The sequence below is a fragment of the Macadamia integrifolia genome, unplaced genomic scaffold (genome assembly GCF_013358625.1).
Source record: "Macadamia integrifolia cultivar HAES 741 unplaced genomic scaffold, SCU_Mint_v3 scaffold571, whole genome shotgun sequence".
Classification (NCBI taxonomy): Eukaryota; Viridiplantae; Streptophyta; class Magnoliopsida; order Proteales; family Proteaceae; genus Macadamia; species Macadamia integrifolia.
In genome coordinates, this window is record NW_024870489.1 from 265,478 (window position 1) to 288,425 (window position 22,948).

The 22,948-nt window shown below is 38.8% G+C and overlaps 2 protein-coding genes across 7 annotated transcripts in view; both read left to right on the forward strand.

Annotated features, from left to right (window-relative positions):
• Positions 1–6,988, forward strand: part of LOC122069290 (leucine carboxyl methyltransferase 1 homolog) — a 31,040-nt gene extending 24,052 nt beyond the window's left edge. The window contains exons 11-14 of one of the 4 annotated variants that reach the window (XM_042633280.1): positions 5,247–5,298; positions 5,917–5,955; positions 6,351–6,450; positions 6,552–6,988. In XM_042633280.1, coding sequence (XP_042489214.1) covers positions 5,247–5,298; positions 5,917–5,955; positions 6,351–6,428 — 169 coding nt within the window. In that variant the 3' untranslated portion in view covers positions 6,429–6,450; positions 6,552–6,988. The remainder of the gene's footprint in view (positions 1–5,246; positions 5,299–5,916; positions 5,956–6,350; positions 6,451–6,551) is intronic. The other 3 variants (XM_042633279.1, XM_042633282.1, XM_042633281.1) reach the window with 3 other exon arrangements.
• Positions 6,989–12,047: 5,059 nt separating this feature from the next.
• On the forward strand, positions 12,048–19,785 carry LOC122069288 (nitrate regulatory gene2 protein-like). Of its 3 annotated transcripts, none has more exons than XR_006137424.1 (5): positions 12,048–13,287; positions 13,445–13,629; positions 14,349–14,572; positions 17,893–18,932; positions 19,069–19,785. XR_006137424.1 is itself a non-coding variant. In XM_042633274.1 (4 exons), exons 1-4 carry the CDS (start codon positions 12,264–12,266, stop codon positions 18,698–18,700), a joined length of 2,241 nt encoding a protein of 746 aa, XP_042489208.1. In that variant the 5' UTR covers positions 12,048–12,263; the 3' UTR covers positions 18,701–18,960. The 3 variants fall into 3 exon arrangements, 1 of the variants encoding a protein (XP_042489208.1); XR_006137425.1 differs by having other exon boundaries at positions 17,893–18,905; XM_042633274.1 differs by lacking the exon at positions 19,069–19,785 and having other exon boundaries at positions 17,893–18,960.
• The last annotated feature ends 3,163 nt before the right edge of the window (positions 19,786–22,948 follow it).

The following is a 22,948-nucleotide window of genomic DNA, read 5'->3' on the forward strand; positions in this document are numbered from 1 at the left end:
GGGGGGGGTTAAATTGATATGGAAACTAAATAAAAAGAAAAGATAGAATGGATATAGGGATGTAAGCGTGTCGAATTCGGTACAGATGTTGCCACTATACATTCAAATTCGGTAATTCTAGTTGATATCCGAATTCAGTTAGATATCCGCGGGAGATGTAAAAATAATTTCCGAATTTGAGTTCGAATAAGTAACTTATATTCGAAAGGATATCCGACTCAAAGCATGCAGTTGCAGAGGGAGGAGGGATGCATATGCTGGCCATCTTCAACAGCATGAGAATGAGAGAATTAGAATCACCGATCAAGCAAAAAATCTCATCCTCTGCCAACTTGCAGATCTATAGCGCATCAACACTCTCCTCTTCCCATTCTTGATAGACTTAAAATTCCTGACCGGACAGAGAAATCCCTTTCCAGAAGATATCAACACCGAGAGCAGCGACCAGAGATCAGCAACCTGCCCTTGGATAGATCTGTGACTGACCACCAGAGACCGTTGCCAAATCAGATCTTCATTACCAAGATCAGCGACCAGCGAAAAAGAGAGAGAGGGACTATTTGTATCTTCTACAAATTGACTTTAGTTAGATCAGTACGTTTGGCAAGATTTGTCTTCCTCAGGATGGTGAGATCAGTGAAGACCTGCAGTTGCAAGATCAGCGACCAATCCTGACAATGGAAAAAACAAAGATGGAGAGATCTACGATGGAGAGATTTTTCACCTTCTCAAGACTCGATACTACTGATACTTAGTTTCAAATTCCAACGATGGCGAAAACAGTGATTGACAGAACTAAATGACCGATCAAGCAAAAATTTTGTTCTCCTTTTCTCTTTATGCTTCTGAGTTCAAGTCTTCGGGGCATAGTTCTAGTTCTCAGCAAGATCTCGCTAAAATTTCGTTTTTAGCTTTGGCTAGTTGAGAACATAGGCGATACTGGAAAACAACAATATCTCACTCGAAATCTTGGTGTTTTGCCGAGATTTCAGTTCATTTCTTGGTTTCAACTTGACTCAACCAAGTCACTAAATCCCATTCCGATGAAATTTCTTGCCTTTCTCTAAATCTTGTCTTATCTCGCTAGATCGCCTGTCTCGCGCTGCTGTGAAGAAAGACCCATAAGACTTTGTGTTTTGGTGTTTCTTCTTGCCAAATCTCACCTTACAGGAGAGATTATCAACTCCAACACTTGGAGATTTGACACTTTTTGATGTCTTTTAATTCCTTATGCTTATTTAAGTTGTTTTACACTTTTACTTGAATTATTTAATTTCTAAAGTACTAGATATTCTGTGGAATTGCCTAAGTTAGACCTACACCCTAGATTACCAAACCTAGGTTCCGAAGTCAAAGTACCATTTTGGGTTTGATTTTTAAAATATAATATTTCCAATGTGTTTAGAAGGCCTACAATAGGCTAGATGACAACTTTCATGGGCTAACTTGGCAATAAGGCCACCGAAACCCATCCCCGAGTTTTCTTGAGTTCATCTGCCTAAAATTACGTGGTTTTGCTGAGATCTTGCCAGATCTCGGTTTTTGGCCTATTCGAAACCGAGACCTCAAACCTTGCTTTAAAGAGGAGACTTCAAGAAACTTTGTAGCTGTATTGATTTTTATAATTTTTATTTTATTTTATTAGAATATGGACAATTCGACAAGAATGATAATGATTTCTATTAACTATTAAGTATTATTTATCAATTATTTATTGTTTTAATGGATATTAGGATATGAACAACTCAACATGAATCACATTGCCCCAATACTCTTTAGTATTTTAATGGGATATGTGTGGTTATGTAAAGTTGTACAAAAGCCATATTGGTTTTTATTGGGAGAGTTAAAAGAATCGGATAATATCTGATCAGAAATTGGGATATCTGAATTCATATCCGATTAGTTTCCGGACTGTGGCATATCAATAGAAGAAAGTCTGAAGTGACCATACACTTGGAAAACTTTCATATGTACTTTCTCTAAGGGTAATAGCACTAGTCAGTGACAACCTTCTCCCCAAGGAAAATCATTTAGCAAGCCATAGGTTGGTGGTTCATCTACGACATTTTCACGATTAAACTGACCATGCTGTTCACCTTGACGTGGTTTTGACCATGGTTTGAAATTTCGAAATTTCAGTGTGTTTTTTTTTTTTTTTTTTTTTGCCGAAACGAAATGAGGCCCGAAATAATTTTTGTACAAAATTTCGGTCGAAATTTTGGTATCTCGCCTGGCTCGGTACATTCCATGTGTTATAAATACCATATCTCAGTCGAAATTTTGGTATTTCAGTCGAAATTTCGACTGTTTCTCCTGTCTTGGTGGTTTTGGTTCCATTTGCATATTTTGAAGGAAAAACACTCTAAGTCTCCAACAAGCCTCTAATTAGCCACATCATCATTTTGACTTCCATTGGATTCCTACAAGATCTACACATTCAAAGCTTAGGAAAGGTAAAGTTCTTTCTCCAAAACCAGATAAAATTTTCAAAACAGTTCGAAGGTTGCTGCCAAACAAAGGTGCAACTCTAAAACAATGTCATGTCCTAATATTTTTGCATTTTTATGTTCTAAGCATGTTTATTAACCTTAAAATAAGTTGCCCACCAAGTTTCAGGTCAAAACATGGCCGTTTGACCACCGAAACAAACAAAAAAAATACACCATTTCGACTGAAATTTCGCCGAAATGAAACGAAACTTCAGTTTCTGAACCCACCGAAACGAAACGAGATTTCGAACCTTGGTTTTGACAGACCTCCTGTTATGTCAAAGACTACCATTTAGTGCTTTACCTGCAAAGGGTATGAGAATGTCTCTGCTCAGTGTCCCAACTAGTTGGTAGCCTATATGCCTATATTGAAAATGATTCATTTATAACTCTTGCCTTAGAACAACCGAATCTTGAGACAATTTGTTTGGAGGCAGAGCCTGACCCTGGTGAAGTTAACAAAAATGATAGTGATAAGCGACAACCTTGTTATGTTCTTTGTCCTGTTTTGACTACTCACAAGGTCTTTAAGGAAGAAGATTGCAGCAACAATATCTTCTAGACCCGAGTGAAGTGCATCAACCAATTATGCAACATGGTGAGTGATGGAGATAATTGCACTAATGCTGTCACTGAAGATGTTGTTCGTAAGCTTGGGTTGCAGACAAAGCCACATCCAAATCTCTACAAGGTTGCATGGGTGAAAAACACCAATCTCAAGATTACTGATAGATTTTTGCTCACATACTCTATTGGTGGGTTCGTGGATATAGTACAAATGTGATCCTCCCTCTGAAGGTGTGTCACATTTTTCCTGGACAAACATGATTGTTTGATAAAATGGCACAACATTGTGGCTATGCGAATACTTACTCTTTCAAGCAGGGCAGCAAAGAAATAGAGCTTCTTTTCGCCGAGGGTCTTCTTGAAATTAAGCTAAAAAAGGTCGCAGGATTGTTCCTCTTCAAGAGAGTTGATGTAGTGGCTCTAGAGTGGTTGGACAGATACGATTGGGTTTGGAAACCCAAGCCCAAACAAAATCGGCCCAATCTAGGTTCTTGGACCAACAAGGGTTGGTAGTGTTATATGGGTTTGTCTTTGTTATTTTATTTTGCAATGTTTTACTTTGAGTAAATTACGTAGAAAGTAGAGTTCCATTCCATTTTAGTCTTAGAATTTGATTAGAAGTCTTAGTTTCTTTTATTTATTTCTCTTTATGTACTTCCATAGAGCCAACGAAGCAAAAGAGAGACTTGCTGTTACTGTGCTTTGGAGCCAACCGTTGGCTGTGGTGGTTGTCTTCCTTGTTCCCCATCAATCCTCTCTCTCTCTCTCTCTCCCATTGTTTGCTTCCATCTTCCCCATTCACAGGTGCCATCTATTTTTATCAATGCTAGCTCTCTTTTATTCCTTATTACTATTTTGTCTTCACTTTTCCCTGTTGTTGGCATACTGTTTGAACCTTGAGAGATTGTGCAATCTCTCTCATGCTTTCCCCATTCAACTACCAACTTGAGGGTTAGGTTACACACTCCGGGCCGACCTTACCTGCAAAATCCCTACTTTAATCTTGCTGGAATAAAGAGATTGATATCAAAACCCAGTATTGGTTCCTCTGCTTACCTCCAGGTGTAGTAGTAGTAGTCCCTAAAACTCCTCTCTTTGTGAACTGATTAGGTCTAATGGTACTGGATTCATAGAGGGCCCTTTGCTGTGATTCCAACTTTAAAGCCCTGGTTCTTTTGAGGTTCTTGTAAGGGAGTTCTCCTCTTGGAAGATCCCTTCCTTTCTGCCGGTTATGTTGTCTGGAGGTTGAAGACAGCCTGCTCTCCCACAACATTTCAATTCCCTGCTTTCCATTATTAACCCGATTTTCTTCTTTTTCCTATTATATCCTTGATTGATATCATTCCAAGTTTCCTGCTATTTAATAAGTAAAATCCCTTATGCATCCTTTTCCTATTTAGTTACCAAGTAACTCTTGGAGGAGAATCTGGTTTATTGTTGGATTGTCACTCCCCCTTCTAAGCCTAGAAATATTTACCTGTTTTGCCACTATTCTTAAATTGACTTTTCCTATTATTCTATTGGGCCTACAGTGAACCCAAACAAGGTTTTCGAACCCCGGGATTGCATCGCATATCCTGTAGGCCCAAGGCTTAATGCAGAATGTTATACCTAGAAATGGTGGGGATGGTTGAAAAAGAAAAAGCAGAATTGCTATCCTTTTGCTCTCTCTATTTCCGTCTTCTTACTAGCTGAAATGTGTGATATTCTTATATTGTACTTGCATTTTAGTGCTCCTGTTCTTTGAAGATTCTCAAATTAGTGTATTGACCCATCTGCTTTAACTATCCTTCTCTGGCTATTATTTGTCATCAACATGCCCAATTCAAGGTGGTTCCCACCCTTTGTATTGCTCACACCTGTCTACTGTTGCCACTGCTGCGTCTAGAGTCCAGGAACATTGAATTTTTTGTTTTATGCCCCCTGTTTTCAGTATTTTCTACTCAATTTATGTTGTGCAGGATTGGGTGGATGTTAATAAACCAAACCAACTTTACAAAAGGTTCGAAAGTGTCCAGTCTGTTTGTAAAAACAATGAGATATCCTCTTTTTGTGGTTCCTTTGTGAACTTTTTTCATGTCTGAACTTCCTCCTCGGTGGGCCCCCACCCTTTTCTTGAAAAAAGCATTTTAATTATCAGAATTATATCCTCCCAGAGATTCTCATATATCATCTTCTTTGGACTAGGATTGAACGACTCGAGTTATTTGATGAATTCGAAGAGTGGCACATGATGCAGGTAAGTCTCTATATCGATCTTATTGTGCCCCAGAAGGGACTGAAGATGGTCAAGAACCAGGGATACTGGATGCATTGTGCTGCACATTCTTTTTAATCTTGATCATCCCAGTCACCATTGGGCCCAATCAAGGGCATTTCTTCTCTTATTCTAAATTGAATCATCCAAATCATCCAAATCATCTTAGCAAAATTTACATTTCTTGGACACCCATGAAAATATGAGATGGCTTATAGTTTTTTTTTTGGGGGGGGGGATCATGCAGCCATAGTAGTCCTGTTTAGTGGGGGACCAACAACTTTTAAAGTACATATTGACAGGGATCCCTGATAACAATATGCAATCCTTGCATAAAGCAGACAAAGATGTTGCCCCTAAACCACACCCTACCTCCATGGGCATGGGTCAGAGTGTGACTGCATGGTAGTTAGATTTTTAGATCCCCATGCATTCTATGCTGCAAATGATTCTTGGCCGTCAAGATATTTGGGCCTGGACCCCACCTGTTTCCTTTTTATTTTTTTGTTTTAAGTTGCACGGTACAGATTATATAGACTAGAATTGTTTCTGATAAGGATCTTTTTTGTCCTTCGTTTTTACAAAATTTCTGGTTTCCAGGAACATTATTGCGTGGCTTGTGCAATCAACGACGCCATGGTACGTCCCCCTTCCTCTCAATTAAATTTAAGGCAGGGGATTCCTGCCAGGGTTCGTTGCCCTGCAACAGGGGTGGATTTCCCCATTTCATTGGGTGCGCAGGTGTAGGCGCCACAACCCATGGTAAAAATATGGTACTGTATTGGTATATTTGAAGGCAAAAAAATCCAATACAACCGATACAAATCTATATGTATCCGATACGATATTGGAATTGGTTGATATCACCACTCATACCATAAATTAGGATTTAATCTTGTTTAAGAATGCCCTTTTTTTTTTTTTTTTTTCATAGAATATTCCTAGGCTTCACTGTGCATGGTGAAGTGTCACGCTTCACTAATTTATCTCATGCCACTTGTTTTCCGTTTCTAAGATGCAAACCTGTAACTCAGGGGTTGTTCGATGGCTACGGGTTTCCAACCGATGATGATCCCCGAGAAGACATGTCGACGTCGGGAACTTCACCATGAGGCGTGAACAGAAGCCGAAAAGGTGATAATTAAAGAGGATTAGTTTCAGTCATTTTCTGAAAGTCTAGGAAGGAAATAAGCTTGTTTTTGAAGTCACCTGCAACTGACACGTGTTGTGTTAAGCATTTTGTAGAAGGGCGTGTGTCGGAGTCAGACGGCAATTCGGCAAAGCATATCCTTTCTTGGACAGCTGTTTTGTTTGGCAAAAAGGATGGACCCCACCCTCCAGTCCTCCACCGTATTTCCCCACAGGTAGTTAGTGGATGTGTGGGGTTTCCGCTTTTATGTGACCTTTTATCGCTTCCATTCGATGTAAGTTGACTATAATGCCATTTCATTTGTTGATTGATATTGGTGGTCATTGTCATGCTCCGAGCCGGTGGATGCGTACTGTGAAAGAGTATTCTGTTATGCACTCATGTCCCTTTATAACTTGATGAAATTACCCCTTACCCCCGCCCCCAACAATTTCTGTAAATTAAGGAATTTCAAGGTCAAATATTAAAAATTATAAATATTTAAAAGCATACAATGGATATGGATTGACCTATTGGTTGGTATTTTTTTTGGCAGTAGAAAGCTACTTCATTCGTGTAGGTACATGTTGGTGTGTTGGGTAAAGTGGTTTTTTTCTCCCTTTTTTTTTTTTTTTTTTTAATTTTTGTTATGATTTTGATGTATTTAGGTTGGTGAAAAAGATAAATGACCTGCACTTCGGATTCTCTTTACATTCTATTGTGATTTCATCATTATTCTTAATCTTATTGACGAGGTTTTGAGATACCATTTTCACTATTTTAAGAGTCCCATCTGAGTGTTGAATCTATGAGCGCAGAAATTTTCTTTTATCATGGGTGAAGAATGAAAACTTGGTCCAAAATGTAGTTTTTGATAAATTTTTTATATTTAGTAAAGCTCTAAGAAATCTTCTTTTGGATGACTGGGAGTTGGGAGGACCTGTGTGAGATTCTATGTTATAAGCAAGAATCATTGTTACCTAGTGCAAATGAGTAATCAAATCACATTTGAGGGTATATTAAGATCAAGTTCTCCATCAGCCGTGGTCATGAGGATCTCTTCACTGAGGCCTAGAGATGGTTTCCATATGGAGGGGACCGGCGGAGTAAGAAAATTCTCTCCTTAGAAGTTTTGTACAAGGAAAGTTTAGCACACCAAGGACTTCATCATATGATTCCATAATTGGACACTTTTGGAGGGTCAGTTTCATCATGAAACTCTCATTCCTACGAGCTTGAAAATTCTTTTTCAATCGAATCAAATGAAAGATGTTATGAAGTTTTTTTTCACCGTTGGTTGGTTAAAGAAAGTTTGCTCAAGATTTTATGTTGGTTGGTTAAAGAAAGTTTGCTCAAGATGTTATGGTTTACGAGGTTTTCTTTTCACTGTTGGTGGATGAAAGGAAGTTTGCTCAAGATGCTAGGGCTTATGAGGTTCTCTATTCATAAAGTTCGCTCAAGATTTTATGGTTTACGAGGTTCTGTTTTCACTGTTGGTGGGTGAAAGGAAGTTTGCTCAAGATGTTATGGTTTACGAGGTTCTCTTTTCACTTTTGGTTGGTTAAAGGAAGTTTGGACCTTTTCATATTATCTGAAAAAAAAGAAAAGAAAAAAAAGGATAATCTTGAATTTAAACCTGGATCCTCTCCAATGGCCTAGTGTGTCCTGCATGTGCATTGGATGTTTGCCTGATTGTGAAATGTGCATTGGACGTATTGACGCACTTGAGAGAGGATTTGGTTCCTTTAAATTTGACGAGGGTTGAGAGGTTGATTTTGTCATTTGAGAGGAAATAACATTGTTTTAGGCACGAGAGACTTCATTGATGCAGAGAAGTCAAAGGTCCAAAGGGGGCAAAAGGAGGGGTGGGCTTTGATGTCTTCAATGTGGACGGAAACGGCTGTTTTAAAAAAAATGAGAGGGATGGATCGAAAGGGGTTACTTTTCCGTTATTCTGACTAAATTTTAACGGGGAAATGGGAATCCTAAATCGTAAACGCATTTACGCATGTGCACTCGGCGAGGGAAAGGCGGAGAAACCTTTCTCGTTTTCCACTGCCTTTCAATTCCCTTTCCTTTGGGTGTTCTGTATTTTGTTTTTTATTTTTTATTTTAATTTTTTACTGAAAGTTGATAGTAGCTGGAAAAAAGTTATATATCGTAAACGCATTTACGCAGGGACACTCCGCGAGGGAAAGGCGGAGAAACCTTTCTCGTTTTCCACTTCCTTTCAACTCCCTTTCCTTTGGGTGTTCTGTATTTTATTTTTTTTACTGAAAGGGCACACTAGCTGGAAAAAGTTATATGAGCAACTTGGGTTGGGTACACTTAGTCCCTCTATGTCTCCCTTGCCCTATAATGTACAATATTGTTTGGTTGCACCTCTTTGTTATCTCATCTCTATTGCTTGTTTAGAGAATTTTTTTTGTTATATTACAACGGCGAGAGCATGCTACTCGTTAAGGCATATACACACTAGAGCCCACGATCAATGGAAAAGCATGCGCGAGCATCTTTAGCTTAAGGTAACATGATCTCTTTGCATCCACTATGTCTTGGCGTAAGTACATGGTATCGGGTAGTGTTCTTTCTTTCATATTATATATATGAGCAAGAGATTGCAATGTGGTCGCGTGACTTCTTCATCAGTGTAGCGTGGGGGACCAATGAGAGCACTTTCTAGAACATTCATAAGGATGAGATTCTTAATTTCAATGGGGGCGGGCCGGTAATCTTGTGGGCTCCTTTAGGTAGAGGAACTACACGACCATGTAGCATTCTTTTTCCTTGCATATAAATTCAATAAAAAAGACCCCCACATAGTTGGAGTGGGGACTCCTCATGTAGATCACAATGACACTCTCTTCGGACAAAATGTGAGTCCTTATGACATTTTCGGCCATTGCCATTTACTTAAACTGACCCATCGATTTATTATAATTTTTGAGCAAGTGTTTTCCGTTCGAGAATGACCTCTGTGCCCAAACATAGGGGATGCATTCCCAAAAATGGCAGAGTTTCTTTTCACATTCCCTGTGGCTGTTATATGCAAGGGAACAAAACACTTTGTCCCATAATTTTTATACTACTCTTTGGAAACGGATACATGAACTCTTTTGACCAGTTTTGTGCAACAAAAACAATACTCGAAGTTTTAAATGGCAGATTCGCATTTGCTGTATTCTTTCGTGAAGGAAACAAAAGCTTCATTGTGAAAATTAAGAAAGTTAAAGAGAATGAGAACCTATCAAAAGACCATCCTGAAAATCTTATTACAAAGACAGCCTTCCTTCCCAGTATTCTTATTTCTTTCTCTTTCTACTTCTTTGCCAAAGCTAAATACACAACTTTTCCGGAGGGAACAAGAAAGTTAATTTATAAATGGGAATATGTACTGTTTGGTTTGGTTCATCTCTACCCCCAAAAATAAAAAGTACTGTTCATGAAGCTTTGGTGAAGGAGAAGATTTCAGGGGACTTTCTTATTAAATACATGAATTGTTTAATCTATGCAAACATCCGACGTATTTGTGGAAACACTTGCAGCTTCCAATGCCCAAGGGAAGTTTTTTGGGTAATGGGGAAGGGAGTAAGTTTAGGTATTTGGCCATGTGTCATGGATCAGAGGGTCATATTTATGAAACCCTCTATATTTTAAACCCCCCCCCCTCAAAAAAAAAAAAAAAACAAAATAAATCTATAGAACCCTCTATTATTGTAAGATGAATATATATATATATAGCCTTAATAGGATTTAATAATTTAATTAGAAACCTAACATTGAATTAAAATTCTTTACCAAAAAAAATAAAAAAATATTAAATTAAAATTCTCCATTGTTTATTCTTCTTATTCATATGGGATTGAAGGTCAGTTTAAATATATATTTTTTGGGTGTGAGTACTTTATCGGTCTGACATGGGAAACATCAGACGATCAAATCAATGAGAGATTTGTGTAGGAATATATTTAGCGTACGTTAAGAGAGGGGGTGAGTGCAGACTTCTTACATCCTGCAGAGTCTAGGTATTTTCTACGCTAAATTGACAAGGTTCTTTTTCCCATATTTTTTTTAGAAATAAGAAACTTGAAAGGCATGGCCCCTACACCTAGACATAATTGAGTCATGAAAGATAGAAATTTTTCCCTTTTAGGTTCCACACGTATTCCCATTAGTCACCATACTGGTTCAAGGGACACACTCCCTTTTGGAGAACTCTCTCCCATATTTTTTGGGGCATTGAACGTTCTTTAGTCACGAACGTTGAACTAGCGAAGGCCAACGAGGGGATGCACATGGGCATCAATAGGAAGTGAGATTTTTGTATTTCACAAGGGTAGGGTGTAATTTTACCCATTATTTTGGGCATAGGGACCGTGCGATAATCTTTGATAATTTTGTCATCATCCAATTGGGTTGTTCAGTGGTTTGAAATATCACAATGTGACAAAAGAATCAATTAAAAGGGATCCCCTAATTTCAATTAGAAATTCATTATGTCCTTTTAAGGGTGTTAATCAGTTTGGTTTTGGTTATTCGGTTCGATTTCAGTTCGGTTGCAAATGATGATAAGGTGGATCATAATCGAACCGAGAACTGACTCAATTCCGTATTTAGATACTCAAATCGATTCAATTCGGATCGATTCGGTTTCAGTTCCAATTAGGTTTTGATATGCAGTTTTAATTCTGTTTTATACCTCGGTTTTAATTCAGTTATGAAAACGGTTCCACTTTTGAACCATGATTGTGATGGACCAAAGGCCATAATGGGCTCAAGTTATGGGCCTTATGGCCATTGCTAACTCCAAAATAATCTTAGCTTGTAAATATTTATGACAAATTGCAAAAAACACTTGCCACATTTTAAAAAAAAAAGTGCATGTAAGAAACACTCTCGAATGATAAGAACAATTTGATTCGTTTTCGGTTCGAACCGATAGTTCTGACACCATAAACCAAAACCGAGCCAAATCGAATAATATACTCACATATTCAAGCTAAATTTAAATCGAATAAATTTGATTCGGTTTCAATCCGATTAATTAGGCTCGGTTTTGATTTGAAATTGACACCCTTAGGTCCTTTAGAGACCGTCTTTAAAATTGTCAATTTTTATTTATCTTATTATTATTTAATAACTTATAATTAGATTTTGATAAATAAATATTTACTATTTGACGATTTAAAACATATATTTTTCTTTTGATAAAGAAAAACATAATTTCCAAATATTGGGTATTTTCTCCTTATGTTTTTTCTGAGAGAAAGAACCCTCCGATCTGACATAAGGAAACACTCAGATACAAGTGGTTTAGAAAAGATGCTACCCCCCTCCCCCACCCTATCTTTAATTTTTTTTTTTTTTTATAAACATTACCTCTCTTATCATCTCATGTGCATTGAAGATGTTTTTATCTATACCCTCAGTGGTCTGCATGTCTGAGATTTCCCATGTGAAACGGGTAGGGTTGTGTTCAAAATTTTCCCTTTACTTTCGTTTAAAATTTTTAAACTGAGGTGGCACCATCGCAACGGGCCTAGACGTTTTTTTGTTGGGTAAGCCGGGCCTAGACTATCAACTGTTAAGACGTGCAATAGGTAACTATGCCTGGTGTGGAAAATAAGAAAAGCGAATAATGGATGGGAAATGTGTGAGTTAGAGAGAGAGAGAGAGAGAGAGAGAGTATAAGCTATTTGGTCTCGCCTTGTCAGTTTGGCTACTCTATCTTTGTCTTTGAAAGATACGGAACCACACTGACCATCGGGCGCGCGAGTGAAGCAAAAACGCGCCACCAACACTGCCACGGGCCACCACTATGGGCTGCACGGCCTCCAAGCTCGACAATGAAGACACAGTCAGACGTTGCAAGGAGCGGCGTCGCCTCATGAAGGAAGCGGTTTACGCTCGCCACCACCTCGCCGCCTCTCATTCCGACTACCTCCGCTCCCTCCGCCTCACTGGCTCCGCTCTTTCCGACTTCGCCGCCGGAGAACCCCTCTCTGTGTCCGCCCAAACCCCAGCTGTTCTCCTCCGAAATCCTTCCTCAGTCTCTTTCCGTTCAACACAACCACCACCACCACCACCACCACCACTGACCCCATCTCCACCTCCTCCTCCGCCTCCCCCTGCCTTTTCTCCTTCTCCAACTCCTTCTCCCACTATCGCAAGCTCAAAGCTTCCACACATCCTCTCTGAATCAAGCCCCTCCTCCACTCCCCGCCAACAACCGGCCACGAAATATGGTTACCCTTTCAACTTCCCGACCCTCTCCACCTATTCTAGCACTCCGTCTCAGACTTCATCCGTTTGGAACTGGGAGAATTTCTATCCTCCCTCACCTCCCGGTTCTGATTTCTACCGCCGAACAAAAGACGAAGAAAACGATCACCCCCACCTCGACGAAAACGAGGACGAAAAGGATGAAGGAACCGAGAGGGAAGAAGTTCATTGCAGCGAATGGGGCGACCATTACAGTACCTCGAGCTCCGATTCCAAATCCGACAACGAAGAGAGCGAGAGAGACCGAGACGAGAGATCAGAGATTGGTTCTAGATCGAATTTTGGATCTTCATTTCACACTGAGACCACGGCGAAGCCGAATTATACACCAATGGGAAAATTTGAGAAATCTGATGACGCTGGATCGTCGGTTAGTTGGAATGCTGGTGGCGGTGGAGAGATCTCAGACATGAAAATGGTTCTTAGGCATCGAGATCTGGCAGAGATCGTCGCTTCCATCAAAGAATACTTCGATAAAGCTGCTGATGCTGGTGATTCGGTATCTGAACTACTCGAGACGGGAAAAGCTCAGCTCGATCGAAGTTTCAGACAGTTGAAGAGTAAGTTAAATTTAGGGTTCATCAAGCAAAGCAAATGAATCTACTGATCTGGAATTTGTATTTTTCGTAACCTTAGGGTTAGATATCAGAATATTTCTTTGAAAATTTGATCTTTTTTTGTGTTCTTTATCTTCTCTTTTTGGGGAAATTTTTGCAGAGACTGTTTATCATTCGAGTAGCGTTTTGAGTAACCTGAGTTCGACTTGGACTTCGAAGCCGCCGTTAGCGGTAAAGTACCGGCTCGATACTGGTTCGCTCAATGAACCGGGCGGTCCGAAGAGTCTTTGCTCGACCTTGGAACGCCTTCTCGCGTGGGAGAAGAAGCTCTACGAGGAAGTGAAGGTCGGTCATTTTTTCTCGTTTCTTTCTTGTAGAATATTCTGATAAACCAACCAATTAGTCGCGTAAGTCTACAGCGATTTTTTCAAAAATGACGGAAATACCCTTGATTGTGTTGCTTCTCATAATAATTGCTTTGGGGTAACTTGGTCATTGGATGCGTCCAGCTAGGCAGACTGTGTTTGGCAAGTTATCTTTAGATAAGATGAGCTAAGCTGTCCACCAGTTGGCCCAGTTTGAGCCTCTGTAAATTGCTTTCATCTCGCGAGATAAAAGAATATAATTTCTTGTGATATGTTAGCTGTAATTTGAAAGTTTGGTTCTCTACTGTTGGAGAGCCGACCCTTTTAGTTGGGGTGAGTTGAATTGAGTTGAGTTCTTGTGTACTGTTGAGAGAGAGCACTTGAACCCTGTTGAAACTTATTTCTCCAATTCTTCTACCAGCCTATGTCAGGAAAAGCTCTTGGTTGACAGCTCAAAATGGAATTTCTGTAATGGGTTATTGGTTGTATGTGTCTTTGATTGAAATTGGATTTATACTGAATTTCGACATATTTTGAAGTGGCATTAAACATTTGATTTTAAGTAAAATTTGGAGTTTTTAAAAGATCTATCATTTGTTGAAGGCTAGTATTTTTGAGGCTCCTCTACGGTGCCTGTTTTCTAGGCAAGTATATCATCATCCCACAGTATTTGAAGCACCGTTTGAAATGTGTATATAGGCCAGAGAGGGAGTGAAGATCGAGCATGAAAGGAAGTTGGCATCACTGCAGAGTCAGGAGTACAGAGGGGAGGAGGAAATGAAGTTAGACAAGACCAAGGCATCGATAAAGAGGCTTCAGTCGCTGATTATGGTCACTTCTGAAGCAGTCACTACCACCTCCTCTGCCATCATTCAGCTCAGAGACAGTGAACTCTACCCGCAGCTGGTTGAGCTCTGTCGTGGGTAGGGCTCAATTCACTTTGCTTCTTTTCTTCTTATCTGAGAAAAACTATGAAGTTCATATCATTCTAGCAATTGGATCTGGCATCCCACAGTTTACCACAATTAAGCATATGCTTATCTATCTAGACCCACTATTTGGATGGACATAATGTGAAATTGCTGATTTGGTGAGATCTTCACTGACTAATGCCTGCTTTTGGGTTGCAACTGTTAATATCATAGTTGTCACGGTGCCAAGGCGAACCAAGGCGGTGGAGGGTTGTTTAAGTGCTTAGGCGAGAAGGCGACTGCCTTAAGGCAAACAAGGCGACCAAGTGTTATTTTTTATTTCTCCTATTTTTTAACGCTATTTAATAAGCTATATATATATATATATCTTATATCATAAAAAATCAAGATTAAGCAACATCAAGTCATTAAAAATCAACATTTAGCTATATTAAATCATAAAAAATTAACATTAAGGCATATTAAGTTATAAAAAAATCAACATTTAGAGAAATGCTCTTGTTCTATAATAAGTTTGACTGGTCAAATGATTTTATTTTTATATGAGACTTTTTGTATTAGTTAAAACATAAAATCAGCTGTCCAACAAGTCTAAGATTACTTAAATCTGAGTTATAATGACAAAGTTATGCTCTAGTTAAACTTAATTTTAAGTGCGCGAATGCTGTTAAAATCGCCTAAATGAAAATAATTTTATGGATATCAAAACAAAAAATTATTTTACCGGACTTTTGGTTTTTAACAATGTTTTAACAAGATAAAATTTATAAAATTTTCATAATTGAGAAAACCCGTAGCATTTAAAAGTTGAAAATCACCTCTATAATCAAAATTCAGTTTTTGTTCTTGGACTGGGGGTTGACTTTTTATTCTTTTGGAATTTGATTTTTAAACTATTTTTATTGGATTCAAATAGGGGGTATTTGCTTATTTATGAATAATATCTTAAGTAAATGAAATATAAAAAACATTTACTGAAATGATATTTGGCATAAATAAGTGTCAAAACGCAAGGCGACATGCAATGCAACAAGACGACTGTTGCCTAGGCCACAGGCAAACCACTTGGAAGCCTAGTCGTCGCCTAGGCGACGCCTTGACAACTATGGTTAATATTAACAATAAATTGCACTAATCGGGTGGTTTGATTGTTGATAGTTTCAGCTGTAACCCATTGATCCATCTTTCGAGATCCAATGGTTGAATCAAGGGGTTACAGTTCCTGCATTACAGAGATGGAACATTTACTCTTAACTGCATTTTTATCTTCTTAAGTGAAGAAGTTTTGTGCAAGGTCATACATGGTGCACTACCACGCACAACTGTCAGATGGGGGTAAAGGGGGGGGGGGTTGCACCATATACCTTCATCCGCCATCCATCCAATGGTTGTATGAACGGCTGTGCACAAAATATTTTGCCTTAAACTAAATTAACTTTCAACTCTCCTTGTTCTCTCCCCCACCCCCGTTTCTTGATTTAAAATTAAATTTTGGCCCCCCTCTTTCGTTGTGGAAACACAAAGTGAGATCTACTCATGCAATGAAACTTGATGGGTTCAATAATGGCTCATTAGAGATAATTAAAGTATGGCAAGTAAAATTTGATGTGAGTACCACTGAAAAACCAGGTTTAGTGCTTCACCAACTTTTGCCAGTGATAAGTGATTATGGTAGCATTGTACCACTTGATTGATTCCTTGTGGTGCAAAAGGGTCATTTCCATACTGTCTCATTGATTGGTCACTTCTTGGAAAGCAGGAGATAGGACTAAACTACATGTAAGGATTAGAATAACTAACAACCTTTTTCATCAATTGACTTTGAAACTCTTGTAATTGTATAAAAATTGACATTTGGACAGTGGGTAGATTGGATGCAGTATTTTAGGGTGAACAATACATTTTTCTATTAAATTAATCATAGTGAACTCCAGTACTCTTAACTTACAAAGGTAACTAACAAGCTACCCTATTGAAGACCGTGGGATTCAATTGGTCTGACACCTGTGGGACTATCTGTGAGAAAAAATTTTGGGTCTCCGGGGTTCAGACGCAGCTGGTTGATTTAACTAGCTAATTTGGTTAGTGAACATGCATAATGTACTGAAGCCTATGCCAAACATGTTGATTGGCCTAACCAAATTGTCAACTGAGACTGTACTACTGGTGACCAATCTTTGGTGGAGCACACAAGAAGAGCGAAACATATTTGGAGGATCTCAACTTTGTGAATTTGAAAAAAAAAAAAGGGGGGGGGGGGGGGGGGAGTTGAATTGATGATCATGAATATTGTTTCTATGCATGCTTTGTAAATTTTCAGTCTAGTTTTGGTCTATTTCTTGTGCCCTGCTCCATCAATGACCATGGTTGTAGACATTGATTCTGAGTTGGTAGGCCTTGTTTAAGAGTGGAGTGGGTCTTGCAGTAAATGGAACCCATGTTCATCATATATTTTCTCCATAACCACGTTCTGATCGGAGTTTGTGCTTGTGAAGTTTATAGGCTTACTATAGCTTTGGTAGATTCTCAAATCTAACGGATTATGGACCTGATCTGTCTGAATTAAGTAAATCTTATTCTTATCTGTTTAGATTGTTAGTGAGAAGTGCCAAAGTTACTGGAAGGCAATGTAGACTCAGCTGAGAAGAGGTGTGGGTTGCCCCATACTGAGTTGACCAGCCTTCAATGGATGTGGTCAATGACGTTCATTAAAGCTGCCATATAACTGGAATGTGCTTCAGGTGTGACCAATTTTTTCCAAGTGATCTGTCATCAATTCGGGGTGTTAAAAATGAATTAAGTAAGACAAAAAATTGAGACATAAAGCTGGGGTCCATGGTAGAGAAACCTCCTTTTGCATATGGGTGTTGAGTTTGTCTTGTCAGAAATTCCTCACTGGAACCGGCTTCTCCACAGATTGCTACCTTTCCAGTGAGGTCACGCTAGACGAAGCATTGTATGGTGCAACTGGTGCCGGTTCTTGGTCATATCACCCACCTGTATGGATCTAGTAGTTTAATCGGGGTAGTGTTGGCAAAGATTTATTTTTCTCTGGGGCAACACCCCAATGCCAGGTATGCATATCCGTGCCCCTAGTTTTTGGGCACGGGCACAAGGGTTGATCTCCTTGCTGGTTCAGTTGATTGGCAATTGGCATTTTTTGTTTTTGTTTTTCAAACATTATAAATATTGGCCACGTGTTCTGTTGAACATAAAATCCTTCTTTGGTCGTGGTAATCCTAGTACCTGTTACCAAGCTCTACTTTGCATCTGATATATAAGCTATTTATGTTTAAATGTGTTTAATACAGGTTCATGTACATGTGGGGATCAATGAACCAGTTCCATGAGATTCAGAATCACATTGTACAACAAGTTCAGGGCCTTGTGAATCGATCTGCCAAGGGGGAGTCAACAACTGAACTCCACCGGCAGGCAACCCGCCACCTTGAGTCTGCAGTTTCTGCCTGGCACTCCAGCTTCTGCCGCCTAATAAAATACCAGAGGGACTTTATCAGGTCCCTCCATGGTTGGCTCAAGCTTACTCTCCTCCACATTGGCAATGACAGGATCACTGGAAGCCAAGAACCTGCCCTTTCTGTCCAAGCTTCCTCTGACCTCTTTGCCTTCTGTGATGAGTGGAAGCTGTCCATTGATCGAATACCTGACACTGTAGCTTCTGAGGCCGTCAAGAGCTTTGTTAATGTTGTCCACGTCATCTCTGTGAAGCAGTCTGAGGAGCTCAAGATCAAGAGGCGGACGGAAGCTGCCTCTAAGGAGCTTGAGAAGAAGTATTCGGCACTCCGCAACATTGAGAAGAAATACTACCAGTCATATTCAATGGTTGGCATAGGCCTTCCTGATAGTGGCCCTAATGGTGGACTGGTTTTGGATGCACGAGACCCCCTAGCTGAGAAAAAGTCTGAACTTGCAGTTAGCCAGAGGCAGGTGGAAGAGGAGATGTCAAGATATGCCAAGGCAGTTGAGGTAACAAGGGCAATGACACTGAATAACATACAAACAGGTTTACCTGGAGTGTTTCAGGCAATGACTCGGTTCTCGGCCTTGTTCACAGAGGCTCTTGAGGGGGTATGCAACCGTTCCTATGCTATTAGATAAGTATATTGATTTTTTCTTTTTTTTGGGTAAGTAGATTAGGACCATCAAGGCTGGGATTTTTTTCTTCTAAAAATATAGGAGGGCCCTTTGTTTCTTTTTCTCCTTTTTCTTTGTGTAGATATATGGAATTTTGTCATTTTAGCTTCTTGTGGAAGTTGGAGGGATGTGTGTGTACAGGAAATTGCTCAAGATTGTTGTAAGAGAGGTTGGTTTCTTCATCAAGTGAATAAAAGTATGATGCCTTCCATGTTTTTCCTTTATTTTGTTTCTTCAACCCCTTTTCCTTCTGTAAACAGATTTTGTATTAGAACTTAATTACATGGTATGCCTTGTTTTAGATCTAACCAAAAATTTTCTGAACCCAACAGATAACAGAAGAACAAAGCTTGGTCAAGCTGGTTTCCTCAGTTGACCTGGCTGCTAGCCTAATGATGGCAGTTGGTAAAAAATTTCAGCAGGGGGTTTAATCAGGGTTTGGATTCACCTGAACCCGACTCATAATCGAGTTGGGTTCTAATGGTTCTGACAAGTTCCCAAGACATGGAGAGAGTGGATGTGAGATCAAAATCATGAGAGGATCAAAATTAAATACACTCTTTAAGTCGAGAGCGGCTCTAGAGCGTATCTATGAGTATCCATCACAGTTTGAGGAAGAGGAATCAGATTCAGATTGGTTGAATTGGTCGAGATCAATCTCAATTCCGGCTGATTTCAGAAGGATTTGGTCACTTAGATTCAAACTGATACAATTCAGAGCCTGCCAGAGACAGTTGTTGAACCCAGCCAATGGACCCATAGTGGTTGTTCTGGTTGAGTTTCCATATGGTGTGATAGTGTTGTTTAGATTATTGATTTCTTCTGACACTTGACTCATATATGGAGTTTTACAGCAACCTCTATGGCTCACTCATTATTGTGAGCTAAACAGTCTTGATGGCAAGCTGATAGCCAATTTAATTTATTTACATGCATGGTTTGTGTGGTCCACTGGGGGGCAGCAGGCTTTGGTTCTTCTATTTTTCTATTTCTTCACAGACAGACAGAGACTACTGAAAGATGAAATGAGTAAGACAAGTTCTCTATAATTTCAATTAAAAGTTCAGACAGTACCAGAGCAAATAAAGTTTGACAAGAATCAACCAAACTGTGTCTTTCCATATAATATATAATCTAGTTCCCTAATATTTTTCTGCTTAATGTTGCACAAGTTTAATTAGGTGGTTCAGCTGATCTGCTGAATATGATTCTCACTTAGGGTGGTGGTCCATACCCAGAAGGAACCAGATTGAGTACTGAATGGTACAGAAAAGCTAGTAATGTCTGTCAAATGGTCCACAAAACCAACTATTCAGAGGATAATTAATTGATTTATTATATTACCTTTTTTCTTAATCCTTTTGTCAACTTTGTTTTATATATATATATATATATATATATATATACATATATATTGGTTTCTAGATTTCTCCTAGAATCTGATGATGCTTTCTTTGTCTATTAGTTTTGGTGGATCCAATGAAACTTTTATAGTGTTCTCAATTTCTTCATGAAACAAAATGGATAGAAACTTGTGTCTTATATCCAAGCAATGACTAAGGGCTAGTAAAGGTGAAGGTGGGAAGTCCCATCCATCTTGAAAGATTTTTTAGTTGCATGTAATTTAGGCCTTATAAAATTGTAAATGTTTTCTCATTTGCTTCCTCTTGTTACAAAAGTTGAGAAGACTGTATGCTTTAATAAGCAATCCTCAATATAAAATAATCAACCTACCAAATAATTTTCTAAGAAGTAACTTGGTTTCTCTTTTCGTAGTGTCAATTTGTTAGTTGTACTCTAGAGGTTCTGAAATATTGCTCGGTGGATATACTTAGGTAACTTATTCTCAACTATAATGAGATATATTGTTCTGGACAAAGCTTTTGAAGAGAGGGTCATGATGTGATCCCCCCTCTCTCTATATATCTATATATACTCCACGCTATTGTATGGTGTCGATGAGGCAAGGTGAACTGATTCCCATTCACCATGGCCTCAGTGAAACCTCCTTTTGTCATCTATATTTTTTTCCTCGTCTTCCTCTCTATTAGGCGGTGTGGAAACATGAATAACTTCTTTCATTTGACAAATTGAAAGGTTTTTCTTTAGAGCAAGAAACTGTGAAAGCGACCTGGATCAAGAAGAAGAAAAAAAGTCCTTGATATCTAGAAGCACCGATAAGCAATTTTCAAAATTTATCCTCTTAAAGTTTGATAACTAGATAGTACTGGAGCCTCATACATTAGGTATACTATTTTTTATCCTCCTAAAATTATAAAAGTGGTTCTCTATTCGGAACATGGCACATGCCACACTCAGGTACAAAGTACATTATTTAGTGCTCATTGTGTTTATCTCTCTTCTCCCCACATAAAAAAGGGTAGACATGATTTTTTACATGGGGAGGGGAGAAAGAGAGAGATAGATACATGGGAGCGCTAGCATAGGCCACACTCAGGGACAAAGTTATTTTTCCCAATTATAAATTGGCAAAAAAGTGCTTTAGACATGTTGATCAGAAAAGTTTAGCAGGTGATCCAACAATTTTTATCATGGGGCATGAGGTAGGATGACATAGAAATTATGATCATTAGATAGGTCTAGGATTAAATTAGCCACATGCCAGATTTCAAGATCTTATTCAGTAAAAGACCCTCTTGTGTATTGTCATGCATCCATGGTTTTTAAAATCAGAATCAGCATCAGCCGATGCTGATCCTGATTCCTAACCATCCAAATTTGATCATACTGGATTTCTAGGGTTCAGAAGCTGATTCCGGTTGAATTGAAATCAGAATGGCCTGAGGCAGATCCCATTGCTGATTATTTTTACTTGTACTTGGCATGCATCCTTCAAATTTTCAGCCATTTATGTATGCTCAGGCAGCATTTGTAGTCTGTAGATTTTCAATAACTAATTTTATCCATTGGCAAACTCTATTTAGGCTGAAATTCAGACCCATAGACTGAAACTTGAGGTTTTTTGTCCACAAAATTTGATTCTCATCTGATCTGCCATGTAGCAGAAACATGGGCCATCTTGACAAGCTTAGTGTGATCTTAGTTGTTATTAGAGAGTTGATTACATTTATGATTCACACATAGCTTATCTCCAATGTTTTTGGTTCTTCAGTGCAATGAATAAAACACAGAGAAACTACGAGTGTAATAAATATCGGACTAAGTTTTATATCGGGGGTCGCATGGGCTACACCACAAACACAGGGGTTGCCAAATGACCACCATACCACCCTAAATTCACTCGCCCTTGTGTGTGGGTGCAACCGTGTAAGGCAGTGTCCCAAAATGTGAGACATAGAAGATGAAATGTATAAAATTGATTCCAAATGGAGTTGATATTTATAATTGGATTTTCTTTCGCTGTATCTTCGGGAAAACTCAGTCCAAGAAATTATTACAAGATAGTAACAGTAATTTTATTATTTTATTTTATTTTATTTATTTTTTATAACAATAGTTACCTCTTTAAGTTAGTGTATCACTCGGTAAGATGGTTTGAGGTGCTCTCTTTTTTCCATTTTGTAAATTAAACAAAATTAACAAAGAAAAAGGTGGGGGCACTTTGTAATTTGGTGTGGGGCCCGTTGTGTCCACTAGTCAAAGGGTTCAATCAGTCCATGTATAGAAAATAATTGGAATGAACATTATGAGATTCTCTTTCATCATGAAAGATGTAGACATACATATTTTTGGTTAGGGAATGTTTGCCTGCTTTAAGTGCACCGTATCGGATCGGATCGGTTATCCTAAAAATAGATATGAGACTGGATATCAGATCGGTTGGATCGTATTAGTATCGACCTAGGCCAAGCTGATATGGATATCTGACCTATCCTGCCTTGGGTATCAGTATTGGATTAAAATCATAAAAGAACTATTTTAAAATGAAAAATAGTAGTCTAACCAATCAATCTGGATCGGTATCATATCGTTATCGGTGGAGGCTATTTGTTTCTGTTATTATATATATGATATATATATATATATTTTTTTTTTCGGTTGTTGGTGGGTAAGAGATGAAAAATTTTCATTAGAAGACAGATAATGAGAAGTAAATAATAAGTCAGAAAAGGATTTAGCTTTTAGTGACCCTTGTGAAACATCCTATTTCTCTCTTGGTGTCCTGAAATTGGATATGGGTCCCAAGCAGAGATGGCAGGTAAGGAGTATCTGTTGATTTACTCCCAGCCC